General features: G+C 44.9%; 1 protein-coding gene across 2 annotated transcripts in view; it reads right to left on the bottom strand.

Moving 5' to 3' along the window:
• Window positions 1-23237, bottom strand: part of DNAI1 (dynein axonemal intermediate chain 1) — a 148110-nt gene that overhangs the window by 64172 nt on the left and 60701 nt on the right. For both annotated transcript variants that reach the window (XM_087958757.1, XM_087958756.1), the window contains exons 10-14: window positions 22420-22504; window positions 19237-19354; window positions 14760-14803; window positions 829-1079; window positions 416-505 (exon numbers count right to left, since the gene is read on the bottom strand). In XM_087958757.1, coding sequence (XP_087814883.1) covers window positions 416-505; window positions 829-1079; window positions 14760-14803; window positions 19237-19354; window positions 22420-22504 — 588 coding nt within the window. The remainder of the gene's footprint in view (window positions 1-415; window positions 506-828; window positions 1080-14759; window positions 14804-19236; window positions 19355-22419; window positions 22505-23237) is intronic.

The following is a 23237-nucleotide window of genomic DNA, read 5'->3' as shown; positions in this document are numbered from 1 at the left end:
CGGCTAACCACAACACTGGAATGCACTCCCTGACTCTGTGCTTTCTTCCCCAAACCCCAAAAACTTTAACCTCAAACTGTCTACCGGAGACCTTACTCCATATTCCTGAGAGGTCTGTAGGGGACGTGCATAAGCGCACCAGTGTGCCTACCGTCCCTGTCCTAATGTTTCTTTTTATTCGTATCCATTTCATGTAGTCATAATCATGGTTATACTTATACCTGTTATCTAATACTTGCTTGACTAGATAGATAGATAGATAGATAGATAGATAGATAGATAGATAGATAGATAGATAGATAGATAGATAGATTTGGGAAGAATTTGTCTTGAACAAAAAGCATCATCAGCAAGGCAGAAAAAGGAAGGAGGACGTACGTTGCCAGCCGCCAAAGATTCAAGAGTCCTTCCTTACCTTGACCAACGTCCAGGAGACAATGCGGCCATCTGAAGACACCGAGAAGAAATTCAAGTTGTTGTCCATATCGTCTTTCTGCCACTTCACCTGGGGAGGAAAAAAGAAATCTGATATACTTTTTTTCATATTTATTTTATTTGTCAAGCAAGTATTAGATAACGGGTATCAGTATAAACATGATTTATGAACACCTGAGATGGGTATGAATATGCGCTGATGACGTTCCCCAGTCTGGTCATGAAAGGTCTGCGTGGAAACAACCAAGGGAGCCCCAAGGAGCCCCACATTCCGCCCTGAGCCCCAGAGATTCTCTTCTAGCACACCTGAGATTCTGCCCATCAACTCAGTTCTCGGAGAAGACCTGGGACGGAGAGGCAGAGGAGCGGGACGGGAGGAGCCCCAGCCCTTACCTGCCAGACGGGGTCGCTGTGCTTCCCAGACAGGGTGCAGCTCTTGTAGCCCGGCTGGGTGGCCGTGGGCTTCTTCAGGTTGTAGATGGCCACGTTGCCGTCGTAGAAGCCCACCACAATCAGGTAGGGGTGTTCCACATGGATGTCGAGGCACATGATGCCGCTCTCACTGGCGAAGACATACTCGGGGAAGGAGGGGTTCTTCAGGCTGTAGAGCAGCAGCATCCCCCGGCTCTGCTTCATGAAGTCATCTGGAGGAAGAGGAGGAGGAGGAGGAGGAGGGGGAGGAGGAGGAGGAAGAAGAGGAGAAAGCGGGAGAGAGGAGAAGGAGGAGGGAGAGAGGAGGGAGAGAGGGACGAGGAAGGAAAGGAGGAGGAGGAAGAGGAGGGAGAGAGGAGGAGGAGGGAAAGGAGGAGGAAGAAGAGGAGAAAGCGGGAGAGGGAGGAGGAGGGAGAGAGAGGAGGGAGAGAGGAGGAGGAAGGAAAGGAGGAGGAGGAGGGAGAGAGGAGGAGGAGGGAAAGGAGGAGGAAGAAGAGGAGAAAGCGGGAGAGAGGAGGAGGAAGGAAAGGAGGAGGAAGAAGAGGAGGGAGAGGGAGAGAGGAGGAGGAGGGAGAGAGGAGGAGGAGGGAAAGGAGGAGGAAGAAGAGGAGAAAGCGGGAGAGAGGAGGAGGAAGGAAAGGAGGAGGAAGAAGAGGAGAAAGAGGGAGAGAGGAGGAGGGAGGGAGAGAGGAGGAGGAAGGAAAGGAGGAGGAGGAAGAGGAGGGAGAGGGAGAGAGGAGGAGGAGGGAGAGAGAAGGAGGGAAAGGAGGGAGGAAGAAGAGGAGAAAGCGGGAGAGAGGAGGAGGAAGGAAAGGAGGAGGAAGAAGAGGAGAAAGAGGGAGAGAGGAGGAGGAGGAGGAGGAGAGGAAAGGAGGAGGAAGGAGGAAGAGGAGGAGAGAGGGAGAGGGAGGAGGAGGAGGAGGGAAAGGAGAGGGAAGAAGAGGAAAAAGAGGGAGAGAGGAAGAGGAAGGAAAGGAGGAGGAAGAAGAGGAGAAAGAGGGAGAGAGGAGGGGAGGAGGGAGAGAGGAGGAGGAAGGAAAGGAGGAGGAGGAAGAGGAGGGAGAGGGAGAGAGAGGAGGAGGAGGAGGGAAAGGAGGAGGAGGAAGAGGAGGGAGAGGAGAGAGGAGAGGAGAGGAGAGAGGAGGAGGAGGAGGAAAGGAGAAGGAAGAAGAGGAAAAAGAGGGAGAGAGGAAGAGGAAGGAAAGGAGAAAGAGGAAGAGGAGAAAGAGGGAGAGAGGAGGGAGAGAGGAGGAGGAAGGAAAGGAGGAGGAGGAAGAGGAGAGAGAGAGCAGGAGGAGGGAAAGGAGGAGGAGGAAGAGGAGAAAGAGGGAGAGAGGAGGAGGAGGAGGGAGAGAGGAGGGAGAGAGGAAGAGGAAGGAAAGGAGGAGGAAGAAGAGCAGGAGGAAGTCACTTCTGCTCGTGACACCCAGCCCACACCTTGCAGAAGGGAACCCCATAGTTTATGTCACTGATTTACATCCCCTCGGTCAGCGTTCCAACTAACCAACTCCAACTCAAGAGACTCCAAGAAAAAACATTTCCTTGAAGTTCCATTTTATTAGAGTTGTCATATTGGCACATCTGGGAAAAACCCGAATCTGAGAATTCCAGGTTTTCCCTTCCCAATTGAAAATTCAAATCCCATCATCCCCTGCACCCACCAGTCCATCCCAATCACCCATCATCCCAACTGGCAACATTCCTCCAACCCCTCCTCTGCAGGGGCAGGGTGACTTGTCCTTGACTTTAGGAGAAGGATGTTGTTAGGTCTAAACTCCCAGCTCTCTCTGAAATCCCCCCTCCCAAATTCCCTAAGACGGGGCAGCGTGGCAGCTTCTGGGTGAAATGTGGCTTCCAAAGCTGACACCCTCATTGCTTCCTGAATGCACCTTCCTCCTCCTCTTTTTGCTCACAACAACCTTGTGAGGTGGGTTGGGCTGAAAGAGAGTGACTGGACGATCAGCAATCTGGCCTCCCCTCCCTCCCTCTCTCCCTCCCTCCCCTCTCTTTCTCTCTCTACCCCTCTCTCTCTAACTCTCTCTCTCTCTCTCCCTCTCTCTCTCTTTCTCTCTTTCTCTCTCTCCCCTTTCTCTCTCTACCTCTCTCTTTTTCTCTCTCTTTCTCTCTCTCCACCCTCCATCTCTCTCTCTAACTCTCACTCTCTCTCCTCTCTCTCTTTTTCTCTTTCTCTCTCTACCTCCTCTTTCTCTCTCTCTCTCTCTCTCTCTCTCTCTTTTTTTCTCTCTCTCTCTCCCTTTCTCTCTCTAACTCTTTCTCTTTTTCTCTCTCTTTTTCTCTCTCTCCCCTCCATCTCTCTCTCTAACTCTCACTCTCTCTCTAACTCTCTCTTTCTCTTTCTCTCTCTCCCCTTTCTCTCTCTAACTCTCTCTCTCCCTCTCTCTTTTCTCTCTTTCTCTCTCCCCCCTCCCTCTCTCTCTCTAACTCTCACTCTCTCTCTACCTCTCTCTCTCTCTTTCTCTCTCTCCCCCTCTTTCTCTCTCTCTAACTCTCTCTCTCCCCTCCATCTCTCTCTCTCTCTCTCTCTCTCTCTCTCTCTCTCTCTCTCTCTCTCTCTCTCTCTCTCTCACACACACACACACACACACACACACAGAGAGAGAGAGAAAGAGAGAGACATACTCTGGTGGTGCCATCGTTGGTTGCATAAATGTTAGTGGCAGGACATTAGACAGCAACGATTTGTAATTAATTCAACCAGGCAGGCAGAGACAAAACAGATGTGTGTTTTGCTTGACAATCCAGGTAGCAGAGTGTCAGTGACACAACCCAGAGAGTAACTCTGCCCTGGCAAAAGGCTGGCTAGCACCCTCCCATCCCTTCTCCACCCCCCACCCCCCCACACACAAAAGACTGACCAAGGCTGGCTTTCCTGAGTCCTGGAGCGGAAAATCGAGGCTAGCAGCTGACAAAAGCAGCGGAAAGGGACATAAATAGAGATTCACATCTAGGTCGGCAGGGCTAAAGGACAGTGGAGAGGCAGGGCCAGGAGAAATTTTCCAATATTTGAGGGGCTGCCCCAAAGAAGAAGAGGGGGGTTAAATTATTCTCCAAAGCCCCAGAAGGCAGGAGAAGAAACAATGGATGGAAACTCATCAAGGAGAGAAGCAACCTGGAATTGAGGAGGAACTTCCTGACGGGGAGGACAACTAACCAGTGGAACAGCTGGCCACCAGAAGTTGTGGTTGCTCCATCATTGGAGGCTTTTAAAGAAGAGACTGGACAGCCAGTCTAAGCTGGGTCTTCTGCTTGAGTGGGGGCTGGACTAGAAGACCTCCAGGGTCCCTTCCAACTCTCTTATTCTGTGTTTAATTTGTGGATAGACACTGCAACAACGGAATTTTGAAAAACCAAGAAAGGAGAATATTTGGAGCTCAGAATTGAAACGAGGGAACTTTGGTGCTTTCTGAGTGTGCTGCTTTTCTTGCAGACGTTTCATTACCCAGACTACTGCAGGCAACATCATCAGTGCTAGAAGAGAGAGGGGTTGGTCAGTTAGTTTCTATTCTGGTGGCTTGCCCTTTGAATCTTGGTGGGGATGGTCTTAGATAGAGGCTCTTTGGTTGGGCTGCTTATTGTTGGCTTGTTTGGCAATTGTTGACGAGCCAGCAGTAAATAGCTTCACTACTTTGCAAACCCCTCACCCCTCTTAGCACTGATGATGATTCCTAGTTGTTCCTCCTCCTCCCTGTAAATTTCTCTCCCTTCTAGCACTGATGATGTTACCTAATTGGTAATGAAACATCTGCCAGAAGACAACCAAGCTCAGAGAGTTCTCCTCCTCTTCCTCCTCCTCCACACTGCACACCTGTTGTAATGACGAGGCAGTCGAGGTGTTTGATCATGATCAAATGAATCATGATGAACTTTATTGGAGTCTAGTCTTGCATTTATACACATTTTTAGTAATCCTCTAACATTGGTTAACTTTGGTTATTGCTTAACTTCCGTTCCTGTTTAGCGTAGTGATTAACACAATTATCTCTAGTTAAAGTCTAACATATGTTTACTTCCTCTCTCTAATCCTCCTTTAGATTAGTGACTTTGTTTGCCTGAGTTGTATTTGCTTTGTAAACATTCTTAATCTGAGGTTTGCCATCCAAGATGAGAACATTCCTGCACTTACAACTCTACACACACCTCTCTCCATTATAGCACTGATGATGTTCCCTAGTTGGGTCATGAAACGTCTGCATGAAAACAGCCAACCTCAGAGAGCACCAAGGACCCCGCAATCCTTCCTCTTCCTCCTCCTCCCTTCGAGCACTGATGGTGTTCCCTAGTTGGGTCATGAAACGTCTGCATGAAAACAGCCAAGCTCAGAGAGCACCAAAGTTACCACAGTTATGAGTCTGAAACCTGCTCTATTTCGTGCACAGGGTCAGATTTGGATTGCACAACTGTGGCCACAACCCCAACTTGACTTTTTGAACACATAAATCCCCTGCAAAGCCACTGCAGATAAAGACAGCCTTTTCTTACTGGTTCCTTAAATATGGATAGCAAGGACATCCTAATCTACGTCTTATATTTAAAAGTTGATAAGCAGAATGTTGGGGACTTATACCTAGAGGCATTTCCAGTATCAGACCTTTCCTAGCAAGAATTAAACTAAAGCACCGAAGGAAATGCATGTTTGCATCACCAAAGACATTATATTAGTATTTAGCAACTGTTGAACGTATCAATTTTTCTCCTTTGCAGAATGCTCACTAAATATTTAACAGTGCCATCAAGTGGTAAAGTTTTTTTCGGTTCCAACTTCTTGTAAACAGCAATGTGTGGTTTGCAATTACCATTCAGATGGAAGGAAATCATCTCATTTGTAGGATCCGGTGCTGTTTAGATTAAATGAACGATTCTCATAGGATTGTACAAGCTGGTAAAATTCTACACGATTATATAGAAACGTGATTTTTGCAGCGTATGTAAAATCTTAGGGAGACTGAGATGGATAGCAGTCAGTGACATAAAGAGAGAGATTTTTAATTAACTCTCAGGCGGAAATGCCACTTAATTTCTTTTTCAGTAATTTATTCAAATGATAAAAAGTTTAAAAGGAACAGATTGCCTCAGAAATAATTAAGATTGTGGTGGGTTTGGTGTTTTGGAGCTCAGTCGTTTTCTTGCAGACGTTTCATGGCCTAGCTAGGTAATGTCATCAGTGCTAGAAGGGAGTGGGGTTTGCAGGGGGGAGGAGGAGGAGGAGGAGGAGGAGGAGGAGGAGAACTGTGGGGTTCTTGGTGCTCTCTGAGCTTGATTGTTTCCTTTCAGACATTTCATTACCCAACTAGGCAACATCATCAGTGACAGAAGAGAAGGGTTGTGTGGAGTGGAGGAGGAGGAGGATGGCAGCGACAATGATGACGATGATAAAGACAATGATGACTGTGGGGTCCTTGGTGCTCTATGAGTTTGGCAGTTTTCTTGTAGACATTTCATTACCCAATTAGGTAACATCATCAGTGACAGAAGAGAGGGGCTGTGTAGAGTGGAGCGGAGGAGGAGAACGAAGAGGAGGAGGAGGAGGAGGAGAACTGTGGGGTTCTTGGTGGTCTCTGAGCTTGATTGTTTCCTTTCAGACATTTCATTACCCAACTAGGTAACATCATCAGTGACAGAGAGAAGGGTTGTGTGGAGTGGAGGAGGAGGAGGAGGACTGTGGGGTCCTTGGTGCTCTACGAGCTTGGCAGTTTTCTTGTAGACATTTCATTACCCAACTAGGTAACATCATCAGTTCTAGAAGAGAAAGGTGTTTGCTCTCCATTTACATACAGATGGCTTGCCCTTTCAGTCTTGGATGTGAATGTTCTTGGTGACTCCCTGGTTTGGGTTAGTGTTCATTCCTTGTCTGTCTGAGTTGGGAATTCCAGGGATTGGGGTATTGTTTACTTCTTGAATGTTGCTCTAATGTTAATCTATAATATCATTTCAGATAAATGGTTGCCCAACCTCTTCTTGAAAGTTTCAACCACAAGCCAACTCGAGCCCATCAAAACATCCTAAGCAGACCAAAAGACCCAACAGCTCCAGAAGGAAAAAAACAGGAGACATCTACAACATACAGTGTAAGGACTGTAAACAACCACAACGTAGGACAAACAGGCAGAACGCATCCATGAACGCCAACAGGATGAAAATTCTTTAATTTCACAAAAGGCAGACAGTTTTCATTGGGAAAATGTGACCATTCTAGACCGGGCCAAGTCCAAAAATGGCAGGGAATGTCTAGAAGCCTGACACTCTGACAAATCAGCCATTCATAGACACATTCAGATTAACAGAGTTGGAAGGGACCTTGTAGGTCATCTAGTCCAACCCCCCGCCCAAGCAGGAGACCCTGTTTCTGACAGAGGGGAGTCCAATCTCTTCTTGAAAGTCTCAAGTGATGGCGCTCCCACAACTTCCGAGGGCAACTTCTGTTCCATGGGTTGATTGTTCTCCTGGTCAGAAAGTTTCTCCTTATTTCCAGGTTGAGTCTCTCCTTGTTCAGTTTCCATCCATTATTCCTTGTCTGGACTTCCTCCTTCCCATCCTCACTTTCATTTCCTTCCTTCCTTCCTTCCTTTCCTTCCCTCCCTCCCTCCCTTCCTTCCTTCCTTCCTTCCTTCCTTCCTTCCGATACAGAGATTAACAGAGTTGGAAGGGACCTTGTAGGTCATCTAGTCCAACCCCCCACATAAGATGGCTGTCTGGTCTCTTCTTAAAAACCTCCAGTGATGGAGCAGCCACAACTTCTGGAGGCAACTTCTGTTCCACTGGTTGATTGTTCTCCCTGTCAGAAAATTCCTCCTTATTTCCAGGTTGAATCTCTCCTTGTTCAGTTTCCACCCTTTATTCCTTGACTGGCCTTCAGGTGCCTTGGAGAATAGCTTGACCCCCTTCCTCCTCTCTGTGGCAGCCCCTCAAATATTGGAAGACTGCTATCCTATCTCCCCTGGTCCTTCTCTTCACTAGACTAGCCAGGCCCAGTTCCTGCAACCGTTCTTCATATATTTTAGCCAAAAGACAAGAATAGACATCCAGGTCATTAATAAAAACATCAGACAATAAAGGACCCCAGAGCTTAAACCTTGCCACCCTTCATTTTCACCTTCCACACTGAGGATGAACCACAGAAAACTCAGAGCCTTCACAGAATTATCTCTGGAGGATCTGCTCCAGAAACCTCCTAGCAATCTCATGGTGAATGCTGGACTGTTCCTTTCCCCCCCTCTCTTTTTTTAAAGACAGAGACCAAAAAAAAAATTGTTTTAGTTTAGTCATCTGTCAGCTCACATCTATCAGGAGAGCTTTGAGAAATGCTGTTTTAGCATGTGAAAAAAATAATAATAATCCATAATTAAATTGCCATGGGAAATGGAAACGGTTATGTGGTAGAACTTCCTGCCGTTAACGATCTAGAAAGGCAGCACTGGAGCGCTGATTAAGAGCAAGCAAATAAATGCATTTACTTTTAAATAGAAGTGTCTGGCTGATTGCCAAGCGCAAACTTTGTACCTCCTGGGAAACAAGTATTTTGCATTTTGCTGCGAGGTTGTTGGCAGTTCTGCCGAACACGCTCTCTCGGGTTTTGTTCCGATGCAAACAAATGTGTACCTGGATAAGACTGATTCCCCCAAGCTGGTGGGGTGAGGGGGGAATAGGGAACATTTTAAAACTCGGAGACTCAAGATTCAAAAGGATCTCAATGGACTTGAGCACTGTGTTGACGTATTAAGATTTAAGAGCTGACCAGCAGCGGTAATAGTTGCCAGCCGCTGGAAGTCTGATGCAATTGTAAGGCTGATGCAATTGAGAATGAATCGGCATACAATAGGTATTTTCCTTTAAGACTGGGGATGGGTTCTATCCCTTTAAGAGGCATTTATATAAAGGCAGCCATTAGAGGGCATGTTCTCTCTCCTTGGGGCCAGTATTCAGTGCAGTTTCTCCGTGCAGAGTTAAGAAGAAGATCGCTTGTTAAGGTATTTTGCCTACCATGTATGTGTCTGCATATAACTGTTGTATACAAACCACTGTTAAATGTCTAAGTCTCTGTGTGCTGTGTTTTTTGCTCCTGGGTTGTCTCATAATAGCAGTCACGCTGCAAACGCTCTGACATACTGGGCCCTATCCAGAAGAAGAAGAAGAGGGGGGTCACAAAGAAGAGGGGGTCAACTTATTCTCCAAAACTTCTCTAGAAAGAGCGCAGAGAAAAGCAACGAATATGATCAGGGAGCTGGAGGCTAAAAAATACGAAGAACGGTTGCTGGAATCAGGCAGGTCTAAATTGAGGAAAAGAAGGACTAGGGATGACATGATAGCAGTCTTCCAATTTCACAGGGGCTACCCCAAAGAAGAAGGAGTCCAGCTATTCTCCATAGCATCTAAAGACTTGTACTGCATGAGTCAAAAAGAGGGCTGTGAAAATATCTACAGACCCCTCACATCCCGGACATAAACTGTTTCAACTCCTTCCCTCAAAATGACGCTATAGAGCATTGCACACCAGAACAACTAGACACAAGGAGAGTTTTTTTCCCCAATGCCATCACTCTGCTAAACAAATAATTCCCTCAACACTGTCCAACTATTTACAGAGTCTACATTACTAATTACTATTTATCTTCTCATCACTCCTGATCACCCATCCCCTCCCATTTGTGACTGTATGGCTGTAACTTTGTGGCTTGTATCCTTACGATTTATATGGACTGTTTCCTAGTATGATTTGATGGCTTATTGTACCCTTTGACTATCATTAAGTGTTGTATCTGATGGTTCTTGACTCTTGACAAATGTATCTTTTCTTTTATGTACACTGAGAGCATTTGCACCAAGACAAATTCCTTGTGTGTCCAATCACACTTGGCCAATAAAGAATTCTATTCTTTCTTCCTTCCTTCCTTCCTTCCTTCCTTCCTTCCTTCCTTCCTTCCTTCCTTCCTTCCTTCCTTCCTTCCTTCCTTCCTTCCTTCCTTTCATCTATTTATCTGATTTGATTGCTTATTGTACCCTATGACTATCATTAAGTGTTGTATCTGATGGTTCTTGACTCTGAGGAATTTATCTTTTCTTTTATGTACACTGAGAGCATTTGCACCAAGACAAATTCCTTGTGTGTCCAATCACACCTGGCCAATAAAGAATTCTATTCTATTCGATTCGATTCTAAAAACAACAGGTAGAAACTAATCAAAGAGAGGAACAACCTGGAATTAAGGAGAAACTTCCTAACAATGAGGACAATTAACCCATGGAATGGAAGTTGCCTCCAGAAGTTGGGGGTTCTTCGTCACTGCAAGCTTTTAAGAAGAGACCGGACAGCCATTTGGCCCAAATGGTACAGGGTCTCTTGCTCGAGCAGAGGCTGGACTAGAAGACCTCCAAGGTCCCTTCTGACTCTGTTATGCTGTGTTCTGCATCCTGTAAAACCTCGACTGCAAACCACCTTTTCAGAAGGGAGATAAGTTGTTGGAAAGCAGCACTACTGGAAAGAGGCAATCGCATTCCCAGGGCTCCAACTCTACATCAAAGGGCCGCGCTTGTGTTCAGAAGCAGGCACGACTTTGCTGGGTTTTTCATCTTGTGTCAATGAGTCCAGGAGAGGGATGAGAAGGCCAATCTGAAGGATCGATTGGACATCTGTTTAGTCAGCCAGAGCTCCACTTTGCAGGCTGCTGACCCAATAATGAAACACCAAGTCTAAGGAAAATAAAAGGGGAGGCTGAATATTTTGATTAAAATCAGTCTGTAAGCCATTATAGGCACTGACTGGGGGAATGTATTCAAAGGCAGATAACATACAATAATACCCTCATCTACCCTCGAAACCTGGAGGTCTTTTAAAACTCCTAATTCAGACAACAGAAGAACAAGCTAATGGGGGAAAAGTATTTATATTAATATATTTCGCCAGAAAATAGATTGGCTGTCTATTGCACATACAAGAAACTGTTTCAATTTTTTTAAAAATGGAATGGAGGTAAGCCAGGCTCAAATTATCCTCCTCTTCACACACCCCACTCCCTTCTAGCATTGATGATGTTACCTAGTTGGGTCATGAAATGTCTGCAAGAAAAACAATCCAGCTCAGAGAGCACCAAGCACCCCACTGTCCTCCTCCTCCTCCTCCTCCTCCTCCTCCTCCTCCTCCTCCTCCTCCTCCTCCACCCACCCACCCCACCACCACACTGCACACCTCTCTTCCTTCTAGCCCTCATGATGTTACCTACATGGGTCATGAAACTTCTGCAAGAAAAACAACCAAGCACCCCACTGTTCTTTTCCTCCTCCCCGCCCCTCCGTCCCTCTTCTTCTTCTTCTTCTTCCTCCTCCTCCTCCTCCTCCTCCTCCTCCTCCTCCTCCTCCCCTCCTCCTCCTCCTCCTCCTCTTTCTCCTCCCCTCCTCCTCCTCCTTCTCCTCCTCCACATTGCATGTTACCTAATTGGGTCACGAAACGTCTGCAAGGAAAACCACCCAGCTCAGAGAGTGCCAATGACTCCACAGTCCAACTCTGAGCCACAGATATGATCTTCTATGACAGAGCAAAGAACTTAGGGAAGGAGGATCTTGCACTTGAGCCCAAACCATAAATGGCTTAAAAGAGTTTTGGTGCAGATTGGAAGAAAGGCTGACACTTTGCTGGACAAGCCATAAAGAAACTTTCTCAACACAATCCAGGAACTTTAGAGGTGAGTTGCTGCAGCCACATGAGAACTGAGTCCCTTTGGATGAATTCTCTGATCAACAACTAGAATTTTTTTGTAATGGAAAGCAGCAACCCATGTTTCCAATCAATAACATATATAGCAGCTTTCAGTCCTCAACTGTTTCTGTGACCTTTGCAATACAAGTCAGATAGTCTACCACTTTTCAAAAATTGTGTAGGGTCAATGTAATCCTAAATTGCATTAACAGAGGGATTTAATCAAGATCCCATGAGGTGCTAATACCACTGTCTAAAGCCTTAGTAAGGCCACACTTGGAATACTGCATCCAGTTTTCTTCACCACACTATAAAAAAACATGTTGAGACTCTAGAAAGAGGGCAGAGAAGAGCAACCAGGAAGATGAGAGGACTGGAGGCTAAAACATACGGAGGCTAAAACGGTTGTAGGAACAGGGCCTGGCTAGTCTAGGGAGGAGAAGGACCAGGGGAGACAGGATAGCAGTGTTCCAATATCTGAGGGGCTGCCCAAGAGAGGAGAAAGAGGTCAAGCTATTCTCCAAAGCACATGAAGGCCAGACAAGGAATAATGGATGGAAACTGAACAAGGAGAGATTTAACCTGGAAATAAGGAGAAACTTTCTGACAGTCAGAACAATCAACCAATGGAACAGAAGTTGCCTTCAGAAATTGTGGGAACTTCATCATTGGAAGCTTTTAAGAAGAGACTGGATTGCCATTTGTCAGAAATAGTGTAGGGTCTCTTGCTTGGGTGGGGGGGTTGGACTAGATGACCTACAAGGTCCCTCCCAACTTTGTCATTATTCTATTCTTCTTCTAAATAGGCTGTGGGGTACAGGATCCTATTGGCCAATTAAAAATAAAATGGATATGCAAGCGTCCTAAAAGAAATTAGGCAAAATATCGGAGAACTTAAATGTCTGAGCCACAATCAAGCTGTCAGCTAGAATTGATGGCTCACTTCGGCCATTTTATCCTCACCTTTGTTAGGAGAGAGACGTGTAACCTAATAAGGGTCATCCGTTTTGCACACCTGGCCACACGCAACTAATGTTTTCGGTTTAGCAAATGTATTAGTACCAGTGACCGCATTGACAGATTTGTTAAGTCTGATTTGCAGAGGCTAATTTGGAATCGCAATCAAGATTTTTTAGCCTGCCCTAATGATGATGTCCTGGGGAGGCTTTATGTAATCAACTCTGTTATATATCTCAAATACTGATGCATACATACATACATATATACATACATACATACATATGTTTTCTGAGGTTTTGCGGGTATTTGTATGTGGATCTTTGGTTATTCGGGTTTTCTTCCGAATATTACTCTCTTTCTTACTCCGAGAAGCACAGAGCCGAAGACACAAGCCTGAAGATGATGAATGAGACTTCATCAAACGTCGCCTAGATACTTCCAATTTTACGCGGGAGAAAATCCAAATAACCAAAGATCCACACACACACACATATATATATATATATATATATATATATATATATATATATATATATATATATATATATATATATATAATATATATATATATAATATATATATACATACATACATACATACATACATATATATACATACACACACACACACACACACACACACCGAAATACCCTCACGCATCATCACAAAATCTCCCGAACCGTAAAACCTACAAACTTGAAATTTGGCCCGTAGGTTCCTCTTGGCTTCTAGGGGCTCACTAAGAAAGGATTTTATCAAATGACCATCAGAGCATTTAGAGTATTTCCTATATTATTATTATTATTATTAACACGCTCTGATGCTAAGGAGTTCGACTCCCCCTCTCCACCTGGAAAGAAATCTGTTCCAAATGCAAAACACAAGCAGAGGAGAGGAAGTTCAGTTTCAGTTTCACAGCACCAAGCAGCTTTAGGACAGAACAGTTGAGCTAAGCCACGCCCAGGCTCCTGGCTGTCTCCTCCTTGCTCACACAGCAAATACTGCTTCACTTTCCAAACAGCCCTCAACTCTCTGACACACTGACAGGACGCTTGCCAGATGAATATCGATGGATGCTGGTAGGCAGAGGCAGGATTTTCCCCCCTTATTTTCCTCCCCCAAAACTAAGCCCGACCGCATAGTTTCATAACGAAGCACGCGTATCGAGCTAGTATATAATATATATAAAACTCAAATATTGAGTTATATATATATATATCTCAAAAACCCTCTCCAATACCGGCAGTATTCTTGTATTTTTGAGGGGCTGCCACAGAGAAGAAGGGAGGAGGGTCAACTTATTTTCCAAAGCAACAGAAGGCAAAACAAGAAAGAATTGGATGGGAACTAATCAAGGAGAGAAGCAACCTGGAATTTAGGAGAAATTTCCTATCGGTGAGAACAATTAACCAATGGAAAACCCTGCCAGCAGAAGTTGTGAGTGCTTAATCACTGGAGGTTTTTAAGAAGAGTTTGGACAGCCAACTGTCTGAAATGATTCAAGGGTCTCCTGCTTGAATAGGGGGTTGGACTATATGGCCTCCAAGGTCCCTTCCGGCTCGATTCTGGTTGATTGACTTGAGAATGAGAATGACTCTGGAGGAGGGAAAGACATCAGCAATGCTCTCTCTGTCTTTGTGTGTGTAGTAGGTGTTCAGTTGATCTTGATTCCTAAGGGATGCAGTGTTACGGCCTTTACAATCTGCTAATCTAGGTGTGACATAATAGCAGTCTTCCAATATTTGAGGAGCTGCCACAAAGAAGAGGGGAGATCAATTTATTTTCCAAAGCATTCAAAGGCAAGACAAGAAACAAGGAATGGAAATTAACCAGTGGAACTGCTTGCCACCAGAAGTTGTGAATGCTCCAACGCTGGGGGATTTTTCAAGAAGAGACTTAGAAAGCCATTTGTCTGAAATGGTCCAGGGTCTCTTCTCTGAGCAGGGGGCTGGACTAGAAGACCTCCAAGGTCCCTTCCAGCTCTATTCTGAGTGCTGTGCTGCAAATCTTTCTCCTTGCCACAACTGGAAATAACTTTAGCCAATCAGAAAAGGCGCCTTGCCGAGCAAGCGAGATAGACAAAAACCCTCAGGATGTAAACGTCGGTTCTGCAGAATCCAGGAGGGAAAAATGAAGCAACAGGACCGAAAAAAAACCTCTTTCGGTCCCGTTGCTTCATTTTTATCACAAAGCATTGGCATAACACAGCCGAGTCAAAACTTACAAGAGCCGTGTCCAACGAGGAATGAATCTCTGTACTTGGGATTCCTGCAAGAATAAAGAGATGTAAATTGTCAGCGTTCCAGTCTTTTGATTATATTTTTAGTGTGTTAAAGACACGTTGTGTTCCAGGTGATTGTTAGGGACATAAATGCATTTTTGTAGAGCTGGAGACCGGAGGGAATGCCACTTTCCAAGTATTGAAATACCATGTTTTTAAATAATTCGTACATTATCGTATTTCAACACCAGGACTTCCTAAGTTTAATGATTTAGAATTATAATAATTCATGCACAATGAAAGGTTTTGTGACCTTGAGATGGTCCAGCAGAAGAAAAACTCAATGGATAAAATCTGCTAACCTTGCTGGTATCTTTATCCTAAAGTTCCTTGGGCTAATTATTTGAAGTCAAATGCTTTTTTTATTTTAAAAGAGGTATTTTCCGACCTGGGCTATTCATTCATGGCCCTCTACTGTCGTAAAAGCAATATACATCCTGTCTTAAAAATATTATTATTCATGTTATTAAAAATGAAAAATACAGCCTGTGCATTTCCCATATGATTCACATGATTCACAGAGTATCCTTTCAGCTCTTGTGTTCAATGTCTTTATTCATTTCCATTTTTCTTTTAAGTTTTTTTTTTTAACTTTGGAAGGGTGGCTCTCTGAGCTTGGTTGTTTCCTTACAGATGATTCATAACCCAAACTAGGTCACCTCATCAGGACTGGCACTGATGATGTGACCTAGCTGGGTCATAAAATGTCTGCAGGAAAATAACCAAGCTCAGAGAGCATCAAAGACCCTTCATTTCAACCCACACTCTTCTTCCTCTTCCTCTCAAATCAACCCCTCTCCCTTCAAGCATGGATGATGTTACCTGATTGAGTAATGAAATGACTCCAACAAAACCACCAAGCTCAGAACGCACTAAGGACCCCACAGTCCTTCTCATTCTTGTGCATCCCTCCTCCTCCTCCTCTTCCTCCTCCCTCCTCTCCACAAACCTCCCTCCCTTCCAGAGGTGGGTATTCAGCAGGTTCTGACCAATTCTGGAGAACCGGTAGAGGAGATTTTGAGTAGTTGGGAGAACCAGCCAATCCCACCTCCGAACTGGCCCCGCCAACCCCATCTCTTCTCCGCCTCCCATCGAGTCCCAGCTGATCGGCTGGATCTCCTTTGGTTGCCCTGCACAGGAGAACGGAGCTGGAAAGCAGGTTAGTGGGGTGGGGAGGGAAAGGGATTTTACAGTATCCTTCCCCTGCCATACCTGTTGAGGTAATTCCCCGTTAGGAGAATGAGCGCATACAGGGAGACGTATTTGAGAGAAGTGCTTGAATAATACACACACAGTACACAGATACACTGTATTCAGTAAATGTAGGTTTTTACTTCCAGAAAGGTTTAAGCAAAGTCCAAAATAAGCAATCCAAAGTCATTCACAAGTAAATCAGTCAGTTTTTCAATCCAGGGATAATCCAAATATCAAAGTCCAGTGTCAAAAAACAGTTCAGTAAGAGACTTACATTAAATCCGGTAATATCAGTCAATTAGAAGAAATGGAGGAACGGCAATGCTTTCCAACAGAAGGAAACAGAGATACCCACTCAGACACACTCTCTTCTGAGACTAAGACTAAAACAACCCAGGTTTCTGGCTCCATCTTATGGCCGTTTGAAAAACCACACCCAACTGCAGTTTTGCATTTTCTTAAAGATATAGTACTAAAATGTCTATCCTGGTTTATATATTTCTAACCCAAATACCTGTTAGGTGACTTATATTCCTAGCAACACCCATCAAGCCATGCCCACAGAACCGGTAGTAAGAAAATTTGAATCCCTCCACTGCTCCCTTCAATCCCTGATGATGTTGGGTCATGAAAGCTATGCAAGTAACCACCGGGTCCACAACTCAGGGAGCACCAAGGACCTTTCATTTCAACCCTGAGCTATAAATATTGTTTGTTCTATTTATTTGATTTGATTTATTTGATTTGTCAATCGCTTACAAGACACAGGTATAAGAATAAACATGGTTTTGAATACATGAGATAGATACTTATAAGAAAAATGAAAAGAAACAATAGGACAGGGACCGTAGGCACGATTGGTGCGCTGATGCACGGCCCCTTACAGGCATCTCTTTTTCCTCTTTTATTTTTTTCCTGAAGATAAAATACAAAAATACCACATCCAATTTTGGTCCCCACATTACAAAAAAAGTGGTTGAGACTTTGGGAAAAGTGCAGAGAAGAGCAACTAAGAGGATTAAAGGCCTGGTGAAAAAACCTATGAAGAACAGTTGCAGGATTTGGGTCGGGCTAGTCTAGAGTAAAGAAGAATTAGGGATGACATGATAGCAGTATTCCAGTATCTGAGGGGCTGACACAAAAGAAGAGAGGGGTCAAATTATTTTCCAAAGCACCAGAAGCCAGGATGAGAAGCAACGGGTAGAAACTAATGAAGGAGAGACGCCACCTGGAATTAAGGAGAAACTTGCTAACATAGTGAGAACAATTAACCAATGGGACAGCTTGCCACCAGAAGTTTTGGGTGCTGTTTTTTTTTTTAAAGAAAAGACTGGATAGCCGTATGTCAGAAATGATACGGGGTCCAAAAGTTGTGGATGCTTTATCACAGGTGATTTTTTTAAAACACTCCAATCTGAGTGCCATTTGTCAGGAATGGTATTAGGGTCTCCTGCCTGAACTGAGGGTTGGACTAGAAGACCTCTAAGGTCCTTTCTGGCTCTATTTTGACTGTTGCGTGCAAGTCTTTCTCCTTGCCACAACTGGAAATAACTTGAGACAACCAGAAAAGGTCAATCTAATTGATTGATTTAAAAAGGCAAAGTAAATGAAGATTGTCAGAGTAGATTCATGAACTAGAATAGAGCTTGGTAACAAGGTCAGCCAATGAATAGGCATAGCAAGTAAGTCAGCCAATGAGGACTGTTTGGAAACTGAAACTAAAAGTAGCCTAGGCGTGGCTCTGTATTAAGCTCTGAAGCTATGTTGAGCGTTGAGTCTGTCTACTGGAAATGAAACTGCTTCTCTCCTCGGCTTGCCTGCTGAACTAAAGTGAAACTGATGTCTGTTTCTGAGCTCCTGAGTTGAGTTTCTGCTCTGCACTTGCAACGTGTTTCTGTCTGAGTTTGTTCCACGTTGGAGAAATCTACAACTGGTTTGTAAAATCTACTTATTATGTTTATAAAGACGTTAAGTGAAGCATCAGCCACCTGTGTTTATTTTTCATGTTTCTGTCTGAGTTTGCTCCATGCTGGAGAAATCTACAACTGGTTTGTAAAATCTACTTATTATGTTTATAAAGGTGTTAAATGAAGCATCAGCCATCTGTGTTTATTTTTATGTTTCTGTCTGAGTTGTCTCCACGTTGGAGAAATCTACAACTGGCTCGTAAAATCTACTTATTATGTTTATAAAGGTGTTAAATGAAGCATCAGCCACCTGTGTTTATTTTTTATGTTTCTGTCTGAGTTTGCTCCATGTTGGAGAAATCTACAACTGGTTTGTAAAATCTACTTATTATGTTTATAAAGGTGTTAAATGAAGCATCAGCCATCTGTGTTTATTTTTATGTTTCTGTCTGAGTTGTCTCCATGTTGGAGAAATCTACAACTGGTTTGTAAAATCTACTTATTATGTTTATAAAGACGTTAAGTGAAGCATCAGCCATCTGTGTTTGTTTTTTATGTTTCTGTCTGAGTTTTCTCCATGTTGGAGAAATCTACAACTGGTTTGTAAAATCTACTTATTATGTTTATAAAGACGTTAAGTGAAGCATCAGCCATCTGTGTTTATTTTTTATGTTTCTGTCTGAGTTGTCTCCATGTTGGAGAAATCTACAACTGGTTTGTAAAATCTACTTATTATGTTTATAAAGACGTTAAGTGAAGCATCAGCCACCTGTGTTTATTTTTCTGGAGCTGAACGAACGCTGCAAAACTCTGAAAGAAGATAACAAAACAAAAACTATAAACGTGACCTAAGGCAGGATCCAACCTTTCGACGCCCGGCCCGGTTCCGCGCAGCTGGCGCCGCGCCCGGTCGGTCGCTGGGCGCCGCCATTTTTTACGAAAATCACTTCCGGTGACGTCACGAAGTGATTTTTTCATCAAAAATGGCGGCGCTAGCGCTCGTGAGCTTTTGAGAAATGGCTTTCTACCTGGAAAAGCTCACGAGGTAGCCGCCATCTTTTTGACAAAAATGATTTTTTACCAAAAAGATGGCGGCGCCAGCAACCAGCGCCCGGTAAGGGTTGTTCCTCCGGTAGCGTCCGCGGACGGCGGTTGGGGACCCTGACCTAAGGGACGGGGAAAGTGTATACAACAAAATACAACATCAACAGGAAACATTTTCTATTTCTCATTTCCATCGCTGAAGCGTAAAGGTGAGCTGGGTGGATTTCCGCAGAGCAGCCCCCCCCCCCGTTATTACCTGCAGGGAAGGCACTCACCAGGAGAGGGCGGTGACAGCCAGCCCCTTGGCTTTGTCATACTGAAACTTCCAGAGGGGCAGCAGCGTTCCCATGTTATCCCGGTACTCATCGGAGGCGTCTTCGAAGTACTTGAAATCTAGCCAAAGGCAAAACAGTTTTTTAAATCCGCTTTAGCAAACGACTGCACAGACTTTTTAAGTTTTCGGGGACTGAGGTGTGGCAACTGTGATTGTACAACTTAAATCAACAAGGGATATATAACAGATAACAGATAATCAGAGTTGGAAGGGACCTTGTAGGTCATCTAGTCCAACCCCTCTACCCAAGCGGGAGACCCTACACCATTTCTGACAGAGGGCAGTCCGGTCTCTTCTTGAAAGCCTCCAGGGATGAAGCTCCCACAACTTCCGAGGGCAACTTCTGTTCCATGGGTTGATTGTTCTCCCTGTCAGAAAGTTTCTCCTTGTTTCCAGGTTTGAATCTCTCCTTGTTCAGTTTCCATCCATTATTCCTTGTCTGGCCTTCAACGGTGCCTTGGAAAATAGCTTGACCCCCTTCCTCCTCCTCCCTGGGGCAGCCCCTCAAATACTGGAAGACTGCCCTCCTGTCTCCCCTGGTCCTTCTCCCCTAGACTAGCCAGGCCCAGTTCCTGCAACCGTTCATTCTATGTTTTAGTCTCCAGTCCCCTCATCCTCCTGGTTGCTCTTCTCTGCCCTCTTTCGAGAGTCTCAACATCTTTTTTATAGTGTGGTGACCAAAACCGGATGCAGTACTCTAGGTGTGGCCTTACTAAGGCTTTACAGAGTGGTATTAGTACTTCCCTTGATATAGGCAGTGGTTTTCAACCTTGGTCAGTTGGACTTTAACTCCCAGAATTAAAAGACTTTGAAGGAGCACAGAGGTAGTTCTTGATTTAAGACCACTTGCTTAACGGCCATTCATAGCTACGGTGGATCTCTCAAAAGCCACTTATGACCTAGTCCCATGGTGGCGAACTTATAGCATGCATGCCAGGAGTGGCACGCAGAGCCATTACTGCCAGCAGGGGAGCACTCACCCAGAAAAGGTCTACTGTGCATGCACGCACACCACCTGCCCAAGAGCTGATTATTGCGGATTTGGTGTGCCTGTGCAGGGGCGTGCTGGTGCGTAGGAGACACTCATGCATGTGCAGAAGAACACCGTGGGCATGAGGGAGTCGTACATGCATGCGTGGATCACACGGCGCAGGTTGCACATGTATGCACAGAAGCGTGGGTGGCGCACGCATGCACAGGAGGCATGGGGTACATTGCCTTCTGGGTGATGGCATGGGAGCACAAGCCCAAAAAGGTTAGCCATTGACCTAGTCCCTGAAGCGCCCCCGTGGTCGTTCACCCTTATGGCTGACAGCAGGGACTGGAAATGGAGGCAAGGCAGGGGTGGGATTCTACCAGTTCGCACCTATTCGCTAGAACCGGTTGTTAACATTCGAAGCAGTTCAGAGAACCGGTTGTTAGAAGAAATTACTGGCCTAATCCTGTAAGGAAGACAGGAAGGAAACATTCTGGTGTTGCTTACAGAAACTGCCTCTCCGTTAACCCTTATTACATTCTTGGCAGGACTAGACTTCCTGTCTCTGGAACTTCTCTGGAGGTTTTTTTCCCCTCCTTTGCTGGTACTTTGCTTGTGTGGAGTGGACCATTCAAAATTACAATGGCACTGAAAAAAGTGACTTATGACCGTTTTTCACACTTACGACTGTTGCAGCATCCCCAGTCACGAAAGGCCAGGCGAGGAGATGCGTGCCTCGATGTGAGTGATATTGAGTTGGCCACACCCAGCCAATTACATGACTACCAAGCCATGCCCACCCAGTCACATGACCACCAAGCCACGCCTACCACCTAAGCCACGCCCACAGACCCGGTTGTTAAAATTTTAGAATCCCACCCCTGAGGCGAGGGCTCACCTGAGCCAACAAGTGAAAATCTGGAGAGATTCTCTGTCATCCAGGTCATGGTTATCCCAAAGGAGGATTTTATTACAGGAGGATACTGTGGACTTTCCGATTTTTCTCTGAAGACATTTTGCTTCTCATCTAAGGAGCTTCTTCCACTTGGACTGGATGGTGGGGAAGGGAAGGATTGGTACTCCTTGCAGACAGCTAATCATTTGCACTCTTTTTGGAGGGCTGTTGAAGGCACCTGGAGGTGTGTCTGTGCTCTCAGGGTCAGCCGAGTTTATGAAGTGGTTGTTTTGTTCACAAACGCATGGCGCCACAACATAGGAGAACGAACTGATCCAGACTAGAGTCAGCTGTCCATCTGCACGGCCACTCTTCTGAAGTCAGCAAAGTGCACATTTTGGACAGAGAGGAAGGTGGTTTGAAAGAGGAGTCAAAGAGGCCATCTGTGTCAGCCTTCAAGATCTTTTCTACTGCTTTGCATCTTTTGGCTGCCATAGGTAACGAGGGGAGGGGATATGTCTGGGAAGAGAGCTGGAGGTGTTACATTCTTGTGTTGTATAAATGAGAAGTGGGGGGGGAGTATAAATTCCTGCTCTTAAGTTTCTATTCCTTGCTCAGCCTTCTTTTCTCTGCGCAACTGCAAATCTTTATCAAAATATGTCAAGGTCAACGGACAGAGGCCTCATCACCACCTGAAGATGCCCACATGACCATATCCAGAATTTTTAATTGGAAGAATCTTTTGAACTTTGGGGTGGGTGGGAACAATTCCATCACTTTGTATATGTGATCTGCGGGCCTAAAGTCTCAGATTCAGAATTTTATCTGAAGCTACCACTTCAATTTTCAGTCAAAGATTTCTTTTCTCTAATCTATGGAGTCTAAGTATTTCTTTCTTGGATTCTGAATGGAGCACAGACTGACAATCGGTGTCCAAATTGAACAGCCCTCCCTCAACAGAGGGGGAGGGATACGACATAGTCTATCTCCAGTCTTCAACACGGTCCTTTCAGCCGTTCCAAGAAGGCTCCACACCCATTTGCACCACTCAGGTGACCCTGAGGACTCAGACAAACCTCCAAGTGGCCTCAACAACTTGCTAAAAAGTAGACAAATGACCAGCTGTCTGCAAGGAGTATAAATCTTTCCATTCCAGTCAGAGCTGAAGAAGCTTCTTGGATGATAAGTGAAACGTCAGAGGAAAACCAGAAGCACTTTCAGGCCGCAGTCCCGCCGGCCTTCTGGGTCCTCACCTTGAGCGATGTCGTCAAAGGTGTTCTGGTTGACCATCCGCTCCACGATCTTTGCCACCTTGGCCACTTTGTTGATGTCGTCGCTCTGTTGAAGAAAGGGAACGGGAAGATTCAAGAGCAAAGCAAGTGGGCCAGCAGCCCCCTTGAAGTGGTGGGATCTCCAGCTCGGTTGCAGGGAGGAGGGTAAGATCTTCAGGGCTAGAAGGCAGTGAGGTTTGTGGAAAGAAGAGGAGGAGGAGGAGGAGGAGGAGGAGGAGGAGGAGGAGGAGGAGAACTGTGAGGTCCTTTCTGTTCTCTGAGCTGGGTTTTTTCTTTGCAGACATTTCCGTTACCCAAGTTCGATCAGCACCAAAGACCACAAAAAGCTTTTTTTAAAAAAATTAAAAAATTAATAGATTCGCAAAGATTGCCAATCCAAATTTCAGCCCATAATCCTAAACCCCTGGAACCAACCTCCGCTCAGCTTCAAAAAAAAAAAAATCTGTTTGGGAAGATCCCCTTGCAAGATTTATTTATTTTATTTGTCAAGTGATTATAAGATAATAGGTATAAAGTAAAAACATAGTTATAAATACATGGATACATATAAGAAAAATAAAAGAAACAATAGGACAGGGACGGTATAAGTATAAACATAGTTATGAATACATGGATACATATAAGAAAAATAAAAGAAACAATAGGACAGGGACAGTATAAGTATAAACATAGTTATGGATACATACAAGAAAAATCAAAGAAACAATGGGACAGGGACGGTAGGCACGATTGGTGCGCTTATGCACGCCCCCTACAGACCTCTTAGGAAAGGGGTGAGG

This window comes from Notechis scutatus, chromosome 2 (genome assembly GCF_049901735.1).
Source record: "Notechis scutatus isolate UNSWTSFEM ecotype Mainland chromosome 2, rNotScu1.2, whole genome shotgun sequence".
Classification (NCBI taxonomy): Eukaryota; Metazoa; Chordata; class Lepidosauria; order Squamata; family Elapidae; genus Notechis; species Notechis scutatus.
The sequence above is the reverse complement of the archived record's forward strand: the minus strand, read 5'-3'. Positions and strand labels throughout refer to the sequence as shown.